Genomic DNA, 11,060 nt, shown 5'->3' on the forward strand with positions numbered 1-11,060 from the left:
CTTGCTTGGATACTTTGCCTTGATGCAGACTTCCTGTTATATCCTTGGGGGGGAGCCGGTTTAGGAAGAAATCAGTTGAGGCCAGAGAGCTGACAGCTAACAAAACCACCATTTTATTTACAGAGACAGAGAGCTCACTCAGCCGGTTGAAGCTGGCTGAGCTAACCCATAATAATCTAACTCAGTTGCCATGGCAACAAAAACCATGACAACCAAATACACAACACTTCCCTTCACTAATATAGCACAGGGCTGAATATGGCCTGTAAAGTTCTCCCCCACACTTAATACAAAGGAATACAGCTGAGTCCAGGGGCCACATGTGGGCGTCTTTCTGGAAACCAAGGAGTGGTCTTCTCAGAGACTGAGGTGACCGAAGGAGTGGTGTGGAAGCAAACTGATCATCTGAATAACAAGGCACCAGGCCCAGATGGTCCATCCAGGAGTTCTGAAGGAGCTCAGGTATGAAGTAGCTGAACAGCTAACAAAACTTTGTAATCTTTCATTAAAACCAGCCACTGTTCCAGAGCAGTGGTGGTCAACCTGAGCCTGAGAAGGAGCAAGAATTTACCACTGTACATTTCCAAAGAGCCACAGTAATACGTCAGCAGCCTCCCATCAGCACCCGCACCTCCAGCTCCCAGTGCCTGCCACCCACCAACAGCCCCGCTGATCAGCGCCTCCCCCTCCCTCCCCACCAGCTGTTTTGTGGCGTGCCAGGAGGCTCGGGGGTGGGAGGGGGAGGAGCGAGGGCACGGTGGGTCCGGGGGAGGTGGCGGGAAGGGGTGGAGTGGGGGCAGGGCCTGGGGCAGGGGAAGGGGTGGAGCAGTGAGCACTCCCTGGCACATTGGAAAGTTGGCGTCTGTAGCTCCAGCCCCGGAGTCGGTGCCGATACAAGGAGACGCAAATTAACTTCTGAAGAGCCACAGGTTGGCCACCCCTGTTCCAGAGGAATGGAAGGTACCAAATGTTCTAGCTATATTTAAAAAAGACTCTAGGGGTGATCCAGGGAACTGCAGTGCTGTGAACTTTACAGCTGTGCCTGGTAAACTGGTTGTATTAATAATTATGAATAAAATTACAGCACATCTGGAAGATCATGATCTGACAGGGGCTAACCAGCAGAGATTTTGCAAAGGAAAATCATGTTTCACTAATCTTCAGAATTCTTTGAAAATTTCAATAAAGTAGAAGATAAAGGAAAACTAGCTGACATAATTTATTTAGATTTCCAAAAGTCCTTTGACAAGGTCCCTCACAAGAGACTACTAAAGAAGCTAAGTGGTCACAGGGTGAGGGGCGAAGTATTGTCATGGATCAAAAACTGGCCTGAAAACTGAAAGAAAAAGTAGGGTTAAATGGTCAACTTTTATCATGACAAAAGGTGAATGGTGGAGACATCAAGGTTCCATACTGGGCCCTGTGTTGTCTACAATATTTATTGATCTGGAAAGGAGGTGAGGAGTAAGATAGCAACATTTGCAGATGACACAAAGTTATTTCAGTTAATCAGGACCAGAGAGGACTGTGAGGTACTTCAGAGAGACTTATACAAGCTGGGTGAATGGGTAACACAATGGCAGATAAAATTCAGTGTTGCTAAAGTGAAATAAAAATAGGAGAAATAGTTTGATCCCCACTGCAAGTGTTAACGGGGATTGCTGTGGTGAACGAGGACGTCACGGGGGGGCGCAGGGCTGGGGTGGCTGGGGGTGTGGGGAGGGAGAAGAGAGAGCCCAGTCTGTCATTACAGGTTCTTATCTCTGTAATGTATTTAATTTTGATGTATTTATTAAGTATTAATGCACTATGAGAGTCCCCTCCTTCAGCCCTCTGTATAAATTGATCCCCTTCTTTCCATATGTTTTGCCCATAGGGTTTTCTGCAGCCGTAGGGCACCCAGCAATAACCCCTCTGCCTTTGTAGTGGAGGGTGTGAAGGGGACCATGAATTCCCTATTTATGTGATTTGCAAGAAGTGTTATCATTACTCAAGGTACCAAATGTGTTTAAATGATAGAAGTACCTTGTAAAATCCCAAAGGAAGCTCATTTTCATTTCTCATATAGTCTCATATGCAGTATACACACTTTTCATTAATTATGAGTTGAATGTTTTATTATTGTTATTATTAGTTAAGTTACTGTTGTTTTTTTCCCTGTGTGGAAAAATGTGTGCTATTTTATGGGTTGAATGATTGAATGACATAATATCCCCACTCCTGATGTCCATCACTAAGGGTATGGCTACACTGGCGAGTTGCAGCACTGGAAAGCCTCCACCAGCGCTGCAATTAGTAAGTGGCCACTCCTGCAGGGCACATCCAGTGCTGCAACTCCCTGGCTGCAGCGCTGGCCGTACACCTCACTCGGCATGGGGAATAAGGATTCCAGCGCTGGTGCTGCAGCGCTGGTCATCAAGTGTGGCCACACACCAGCGCTGTGATTGGCCTCCAGGGAATAAGGATGTATCCCAGAATGCTTTTATAAATTACTCTCTTTGTTTTGTTGTGAACTCCTGAGCTCTGTTGATCCCAGAGCTGTTTATCTACAAACACAGCTCCTGTTTGCTGTGATCAATCTGTGAACAATCAAATGAGATAATGAGGCAGGCAGGGAGCGAGTGTTTGCTTGACAGAAACAGCGGGGGCAGAGGGGAGAAAAAGAGTCGTGTTGGCTGCAGGCTGTTTGCAGTTAAGAGTTAAGGGTAAGGGATTGGGAACATGTTCTGATTTTTCAAGTCAGGAAGCTAACACACAGTGTTGGCTCCAAAAATCCCCTCTCTCTCTCCCCCCGCTCCTTGTCACACTACGCCCCACCCCCCTCTTTTGAAAAGCATGTTGCTGCCACTTGAATGCTGGGATAGCTGCCCATAATGCATCACTCCCAGCAGCGCTGCAAATACTGCAAATGTGGCCACACACCAGCGCTGGTAGCTGTGAGTGTGGCCACACACCAGCGCTGGCCCTGCACAGCTGGACGACCAGCGCTGCAACTACCAGCGCTGCAGATTTGTAAGTGTAGCCATACCCTAAGTCTTGTAATTTTGTCAAGTATTTGTTACGCAACATAGTGGTGCCTACCTCTGCCTTGTGCTTCAGGTGGCCTAGGGAGTTAGCAGGGGACCTGGCCTCAGCCCACTCTGCTTCACCTCGCCGGCTCCTGGCATTGCTCGGGGTGGGAGCTTTGGGGAAGAGGTGGAGTGGAGGGCTGCGTGGGAAGAGGCAGGGTGGAGCAGGGGTGCTTACTGCTGTTGGTGCCAGGCACCCTGCTAACCCCCCCCTCCCGGCCACCCTGGAGCCCCCATCCCTCGAAGTATGGGGCTCTCCCAAAGTGCGGGGCCCAGGGTGGTTGCCCTGGTCTGTCCTATGGATGGGACGGATCCACTTGGGCACCACCCAAAATTATGCAAACCTGCCGCCCATGACTCTTGGAGGTGGGGGGAGTACTCACTGACATGGTGTTTGGAACGGCTTAGCAACCCCTTCTCCATAGTGACCCTAATCCCCCTGCCTCTGGTTATTCACCTACTGCACTGACCTTGCCACTGCTGGTCTCCCGGCACTGAAAGGGTGACGCTGTGTGAGGGCTTCCCGGAGTTTCCCTCTAGCTGCTGGGGGGGGGCAGAAAGGTCTGTGCTAAGTGGTGACTCAAGTTACAACTTGATTGGGGGAGGGCTAGCTCAGTGGGTTGAGCATTGGCCTGCTAAACCCAGGGTTGTGAGTTCAATCTTTGAGGGGGCCACTTAGGAATCTGGGGCAAAAATTGGTCCTGCTAGTGAAGGCAGGGGGCTGGACTCAATGACCTTTCAAGGTCCCTTCCAGCTCTAGGAGATTTTTTTTTTTTTAATTGTTCCTGGCCGCCCCGGGCAGGGCCCACACGCTGCACGGGCAGTCAGACACTCGCGGCCGGCCCGCGGCAGGTGGCTCTGGCCGGAATGGGTCAGGCTAAGGGCGGGGTGCGGGGGAGATGTTGGGGTCGGGCTGCACACGTAACACAGCGGCGTCTCCCTCGCCCTGTGTTTGGCTGTGCCGGGCGGCCCGGGCAGCGGGTGCTCGGTCTCGGGGAGGAGTGTGTTCCGTAACTCCAGCTGCCTGTCCCGGGTAGGGGAAACGATGACATGATCACACTGCGCGGCGCTGAGGGGCGGGGCTGAGGGTTGCGCGGCGCTGAGGGGCGGAGAGCGGAGCGCTGCCACTGCACACAGATGCTCAGCCGCGCCGAGAACTAGCGGCAGAGTCTGGCCGGGGGCGCGGCTCGTTTCTCCCGTGTCCGGGCCCCACGATCCAGGCCCGGCCCGCAGGTGCCGCCCGCCCGGAGCCCGCGGGACTCGGGTAGAGGCGCCGCCGCCCGGGAGGCTGAAGGACAGCGGGGTGGGGTTGCGGCGAGGAGAGAGACAGACACGGACTGTGTGTCGCGCCAGCGCGAAGCCGGGTGACGGGCCGGGAGAACGCGTTTCCCGCAGCTTATGGCTGGGGCGAAGGACCGAGTCGGAGAGGCTCGGGAGGGCGGGAGGAGGCGGAGTTTCCCCGATTTCTGGGGCGGGGGCAGAGCCAACCTGTCAATTTCGATCGTCACCCGTGCGCGTCCCTAGCAGCAAACCAGGGACATGCTGCACATGCGCAGTTAGGGACCGGGGCGTGCGCGCTCTATGCAAATAGGCGCCTCCCCCCCGTGCTCTGTTGGGAAACCTCCCCGGGGCGGGGCATCGCGGGTCCCTCCAGCGCTGGCTGGGCCGCTGCCCCTGCGGGTCTGTGCGCGCGCCTGTTCCCGGGGGTCTCCGTCCTCCTCCCCCCCCGGGTGCCTGTCCCGGGGCGGGGCAGATCAGGTCTCCTGGGGGAGGGGCCGATGGGGGCTAAGGGGGTTTAATCATCATGGAACCGCCTCTGGCGGGAGATTGGGCTGCTGGGCTGGGAAAGAGAAACCAGAAATCACCCCTGACCCTGACCCTGTCCTGCTGGGTCCGTCTCGGCTTCCAGATCGGCTGGAGAGTCCGGAGCAGGGAGGGGGAGCAGGGCCAGGACCTCCGCCCCGGCTCGGCTTCGCTGAATGGGACCCAGTCAGACGGAGGAGCCGATCCCAGCCCAGCGCCTGCGGCAGCGTCTCTAGCCTGAGTGTCGCTGAGAGACAATGGAGCCTGTGGACATTGGCAGCCAAGTGCCACTGCGGCGAGGGTACCGTATTGGTGGCAGTGGACACCAGAGGAGTGGATGGTGGCCAGGTAATGGGGCGTCGCTGCCTGGGACCAGGCTGGAGAGAGACCCTGAGGCTGCCCCACATGGGGCCATGTTCTCAATGGCAGTAGCCAGTGCCCAGCAACCCCCGTCCGTGGGCAGCAGGGACTGGATCTCCCCCAGGGGCTCTCAGGGCACCGATCCCGGCTCACAGCTGCTGCCTGGCGCACACAGCGGTGGCCGTGGGGCTGGGCAGGGGCCTTTTGGGCTGGGTGTGTCAGACCCCCTGGGACAGCCCTGGCCCAGCTCTGCCTGGTTCCTTCTCCCCCCTTCTGCTGTGTGTGGCCAGTGTGAGACCCCAGTGTGCGGGGACAGGTGCACTCAGCAGTGTGGGCACAGCCAGCGCTCGGCAGGGGGCACGGCAGGGGGAGGGAGGAGGGAGCTTGAGGTCCTGCAACCAGAACATGCGGGTCCTTGTCTCTGTGCCCCTGAACTCACCAGGCCCCGTGACAGCCTGGCTGGGGGTGCCAGGGAGGGCACTGGGCTGAGGGGAAGGAGGGACTGTTCTGCCAGCCCCAGCCTCAGCGAGCCTTCGGGCTCCTCTCCCAGAGTGTCTGACGGAACGGGGCATGTTCTAGGGCAGCTCCAGCCATGGTGCCGTCAGTGAAACGTGTCCTCGCGGCCCGACCTGACGGATCTTTGTGTTTCAGAACCTCCTTGTAACTGCAAGAGACGCACTGTCACCCTCACAGTCGCCCTCGCAATCGTGTTCTTAGGTCTCATCATCGCTGTTATTGTCCTGGCAGGTGAGTTCTCAGCCCTCCCTGCCCCCTCTCTGCGCATCCCATTCCCCCTGGAGTCACCACAGTTACAGTCTCTCCTCCCAGCCTGTCTGGCTTCTGCCCCTGGGACAGAGGATTCCTGGGGGATGTTCCTCCACGACCCTCCTCCCGCTCCCCCCAGACCCCGGCACCTGAGCACTCTCTGTGTCGGACGATCTGACTGACATTAGCTCCCCCCAGCCCAGCTCTGAGCCCTGGGGGGCCCAAGTCACTATTGCCGGGCCCCAGGCACAGTCACTGGTACCCCGGTGCAGAGTGGGGGTGATTGACAGGAGAAGGTGCAGGGCAGCGATGAGCTGGGCCCTCTGCCTGCAGCGTGTCGCCCTGAGGTACCAGCCCGGCCTTTCTGCATCCCCGGGTCGTGCCCAGGGCTGGGCTGGCAGGTGCTGGCGTGTCACTGAAATGAGCTGTAGAACGCAGCACAGACACTTCCATTAACGCCGTGTGAAACCCACCAATTAGTGACCTCAGCGGTGCAGGGTCCCGTAGCGCTATTGACTCCCCCGCCTGCACAGACAGCGAGTGCTAGCGCAGAGGGCGGCTGTTCATGGTGAACGTGAGCCCGGCTGTATCTGCCAATCGTCGGGGGGGGGGGTGGGGCTGTGAGACTGTCAGGGGTGGGATTTATCTGTTTCCCTGGGATCTGATCACTGAGCCCTAGGAGGGTTTAGCAGCTGGCAGAGGCGGGTGAAGCCAGGTCTGTCTGCATTAGGAATCCTTCGTGCTGATGTAACATTGATACAGTTGAATTGATACGAACTGCTAATGTAGATGGGCTGCAATGGTGAAGAAAGGGGCTTGCCCTGGTGCCGGTCACTGCAGTAAGTTACCAGAGCAGGATGTGCTGGAGCAGCATATCCTGCTCTGGTAAATCTGTGTGAGGAGTTTGCACTGATGTAACTGCCTCCCCATCCTTACACTGGTGCCAGCTGCCCTGCTACAGGGGGGCCGTGAGTCCCAGCTCCCTGCTGGACTGTCCGGCTATTGGAATGGGCAGCACTGGCTCAAACAGCGTAAGATGGGATCTGTGAGGTTGGGGTTCCCCACCTGTGGGTGCAGGGAGCCCCCAGAATGCAGTGGGGTCAGATGGTGGAGCTGGCACCAGTCAGCTCCTTGCTGTGCCCGGTCCCTCCTAGGCAGCACTGGAAGGAGCACACAGGCCTGGCTGGCAGCCTTTCTCCTGGGGGCCTGTGTATTCCCATATTCAGCGCTCTGTGTAAGGTGTGAAATGTGAAGTTGTGCCCCACAGCTGCAGCTGCTCCCTGAAACGAGTGACTCAGATCACACACTAAGCAGGACTATAAAGCATCGTATGCACTGACTGCCCTGCTCTGTTCTGTGTGTGAGCACTAGCATGTACGGCACACAGCACCATGAAATCTCCAGGGACATGGCGTGTGACCTGCTTGTTCTTTAATCATCGCTGCCTCAGCTGCTAATGTTCTCCCAAACTTGTGTGTCCCAGCCATAGGGGGAGGCTTTAAAACCAGCTGTGGAGTTACTAGTGCAACATGAGGAGCAAAATAAATGAAATGCCCAAAAATGGTTGGAGGTGTTTGGGTCAGACTTGTCCCCACCTCAAAAAGGAAACAACACGAGACCCCCCTGAGGCTGAGAGCGAGCAGGAGTGACTCTGTTGTGGGAGGCAAATCACTCACTGACATGGTGTTTGGAATGGCTTAGCAACCCCTTCCCCATAGTGACCCTGATAACCCTGCCTCTGGTTATTCACCTACTGCACTGACCTTGCCAATAGCTCCTTGGTGTCAGTTATGGGTGGGCCCGCTGCTGCTGCTGCTCTCTCTGGCACTGAAAGGGTTACACTTCAGGTGGAGCAGCTGGGTACTAGCTGCTGTATTAGGGGGGAGAAATGTCTGTAGGTGAGAAACGCATCAGGTTGCAATTGGCCAGTCAGTGTAACTGGCCATTTCCTGTGACTGGAGCTCAATTTCGTGTCCCTGACTGAAAGTTATTTCACTTCTCAGCTATTCACCTGCCTTTTGTTGCTCTGTTGAACGTGCTGGTGTTGCTCTTGTGCCTGGGATGAAAAGCTCTGAGCTGTGTTAGTCCCCCCAGGCTGGGAGTGTCTCTGGAATCCTTCCTGCCAGGCAGACTTATCACAACAAGCGTCTCCATCGCCCTGTGTCTGGCTGTGCTGGACGGGCCCGGGCAGCAGGTGTTCAGTGTGGTGAAGGGAAGGGAGTTTGTTCCCATCTTCATCTCAACCTGCCTCTCCTGGGGAGCCGAGCGCAGAGCAGGGGGAGGGGGGCAGCGGCCCAGGCTAGCAGGATTCCTCAGGGTAACAGACCTGGCAAATCAGGTTGAACTTGATCTCTCATCCAGTGTCACTCTTCTCCCTGCTGCTGGCCCGATAACTGTTCCCTCGTCTGCAGCTCCCTGCCACCCCCTGCTCTAACACTCCCCTTGGGCCTGGTTCTCTGGTGCTTCGAAGCAGGAGCTGTTTGTCGGTTGCATCCCTGTTGAACGTGAACCCGAGACAGCAGCCCAGTGAGATGGGGGTGAAGTAACCCCCTTTGGGGGCTGGATTCCCAGCATCCTTCCCTCCCAGCCGCTGCCAGGGGAGTGTCAGAAGCCTGGGGTGCCGGGGCTCATCTCTCCCCACAGACGGGCAGGTCCCCTCTTATGACATCAGTTATGTTCCCATTTTCAGTGTTGCCATCTAGGCGTCCTCCAGCTGCCCTGGGCCTCTGCTGCCCGGACAGCTGGGTTGGGTATGGAGGGAAATGCTACTATTTCTCCGAGGCCGAAGGGAACTGGACCTACAGCCAGAGACACTGCTCCTCCCTCGGTGCCTCCCTGGCTGGGATCGACACCCTGCAGGACCTGGTGAGAGACTCTGATTGCAATGGCCTGGCCTTGGCTCAGTGGCAGCTGCTGCAGTAGGACCTGGGCTCTGCCCCTGTGGGGCGAGGAGCAGCTCTGACCCCTCTCGTGCTGGGAGGACGGAGTGAATGGATTTCCAGCTGCTGAATGCCAGGCCTGGCTGGACCTGGGGGTCCTCTGGTGTCAGTGTGTGACCGTGGGGATCGTCCACTCTCAGCCTTCCCAATAGGAGACTGTCCCTCTCTAGGGCTGGGCTGGCTCAGGTGTCTGCTGGGCTGCCTGGGTCTGGAGACAGGGCTGAAATCCCAGCTCAACTTGAAGAGCCAGTGCTCCAGGGCAGCCAGCTGAGGATGGGGGAGGCTCCTGTTAGCCCTGGCCCCTTCTGACTGGGGCGGGGCTCTCCTCTCATCCTGGCCCCTCCCAGCATCTCTTATTGAGATCAGCTGGGCTCTTTCCTTCCTCTTCCCCTGCAATGGTGAGGGGAGCTCAGCTGCTCTGTATGGAGAGGCTTTGATACAGAACGTGGCCTTGCTCCCCTCAGTCCGCCATGCGGCTTAGACCCAGCAGCACCCAAGAGCTGCCCCAGCCCAGGGCAGATTGGGGTGAGGGGGAGCTGGGTTTGGGGGGGGGAGGGTTAATACTGAATTACCCAGAGCTGGGCAAGAGGGAGGTGAAAATCCCCAGCCACCCCCTGGAAACACTCGGAGCCCTTCCGTGTCCACCTGGGATTCCCTGCCCGGAGCCTGGGGGAGCAGCAGGGCCGGGCTCTGACACCACCTCTCCCTTTGCTGTTTTTAGGATTTCCTGCTGCGCTATAAAGACAAACCCGACCACTGGATCGGCCTCCGGAGGGACCCGGGGCAGCCCTGGAAATGGGTCAATGGCACCGAATTCAACCACCTGTGAGTCTTTTTGACCCAGCTCTTCTGTGTGGTGTTACTGCCGCTCCTTATGCTGCTACTCACCTGGAATCTCCCCCTGGGGAAGACTGGATGGGTTGGGCCTGCAGGAGCCCATCCAGACCCAGCTGCATGTGCGGGGGGAGCAGGAACTGGGGTTAAAATACCCACCCAGCATAAAGGCTCCATGGAGGCCAGTTGATCTTAGAACCTCTCCTGGCCCTGCTGCCCACTGCCCCCCCCCCCCGCTGGGGGCGGGGCCTGTGGCTGGTGCAGGAGGGGGAATCGTGGGGGGTGGGGCCTGTGGCTTGTGCAGGAGGGGGAATCGTGAGGGGCTGTGAGTGCAGCAGCTCCCTGCACTGTGCGAGTGTCTCCCCCTGTCTGTGACTGATGGGAAACACCCAACTCCTGCCTGACACCAGCTCCCTGGCTTCTGTCTTGCAGGTTTATGATAACAGCAGATGGTGACTGCGTGTATCTGAATGACGAGAATTGGGTCAGCAGCTCACAGTGCACCAGTGAGAGACACTGGATCTGCAGCAAACCTGATGCGTTTACAAAGGCAAAGGAGGCAGCAGTGGAAGGGGGCTCATAACAAGAGTATTATCAAAATTAGCCCTGGAAAAGCCTGTTCACTCCCTTCCAGGAGCCCATTGGGTTGGAAGGGGCAGGGAGGGGGTAGGTGTGACACTGGCAGACCAGGTACCAGCTCATGCCAAAGGCCCCATGTCTCAGTAGGACACTGACAAATCCCCAGCTGGGGTCAGGCTGGCTCACCTGTGTGTTAAAATAGGTATTAACATTATAAGCATGTGCTTAGACTTTAGTGAATGGGTGTGAGCTGCTGCAGCATTAATCCTGCTTCTGACAGTCGCATCCCACATCGTAAGGTGATATTGGAGCATTTTTAGTTGGGAGCCTCTGTGGCTGTGAAAATCACCAGACAGGAGAGTGAATTAACTAGTGCGAAGTGCTGAACTCCCAACAGCTCGGAGCACAAAGGAGGAGGTTGGATACAAGAACAGACTGTATCTCTCTCGGTGCTGCTTGGACGCTGGGGGGCAAGGCTTTCGGAGTATATGCAAGAGATCCCCAGCTGCTGAGCCTGGGTTAGCCCTAAAGGGCACAGAGCTTAGTATAGACCAGGGATACTCAGACTGCAGCTCACAAATGGCCCTTTGTGTGTCTCCTGTGTCTTTATAGCACATAATATTAAAACACTGGGTGATTTAATTATTAACCAATCAGGATGCTTTTACTATGTTAAGGATTAACTTATTAACTTTCACTATGTTAACTTATC

At 56.5% G+C, this 11,060-nt stretch overlaps 1 protein-coding gene across 1 annotated transcript; it reads left to right on the forward strand.

Moving 5' to 3' along the window:
* The first annotated feature begins 337 nt into the window (after window positions 1-337).
* LOC120394451 (C-type lectin domain family 2 member D-like) lies at window positions 338-10,487 on the forward strand. The gene is made up of 6 exons (XM_039518688.1): window positions 338-462; window positions 4,978-5,219; window positions 5,883-5,978; window positions 8,686-8,861; window positions 9,657-9,760; window positions 10,202-10,487. The coding sequence occupies exons 2-6, from the start codon at window positions 5,129-5,131 to the stop codon at window positions 10,350-10,352; spliced, it is 618 nt and encodes a 205-aa protein (XP_039374622.1). The 5' UTR covers window positions 338-462; window positions 4,978-5,128; the 3' UTR covers window positions 10,353-10,487.
* The last annotated feature ends 573 nt before the right edge of the window (window positions 10,488-11,060 follow it).

This window comes from Mauremys reevesii, unplaced genomic scaffold (assembly GCF_016161935.1).
Source record: "Mauremys reevesii isolate NIE-2019 unplaced genomic scaffold, ASM1616193v1 Contig6, whole genome shotgun sequence".
Taxonomy (NCBI): domain Eukaryota; kingdom Metazoa; phylum Chordata; order Testudines; family Geoemydidae; genus Mauremys; species Mauremys reevesii.

Bases quoted from the DNA above. Each gene is read 5' to 3' on its own strand.
- LOC120394451 (XM_039518688.1), top strand. From the start codon at position 5,129: ATGGAGCCTGTGGACATTGGCAGCCAAGTGCCACTGCGGCGAGGGTAC. The intron at 5,220-5,882 runs GTAATGGGGCGT...TTTGTGTTTCAG, and splicing joins GAGGAGTGGATGGTGGCCAG to AACCTCCTTGTAACTGCAAG. The intron at 8,862-9,656 runs GTGAGAGACTCT...TGCTGTTTTTAG, and splicing joins TCGACACCCTGCAGGACCTG to GATTTCCTGCTGCGCTATAA.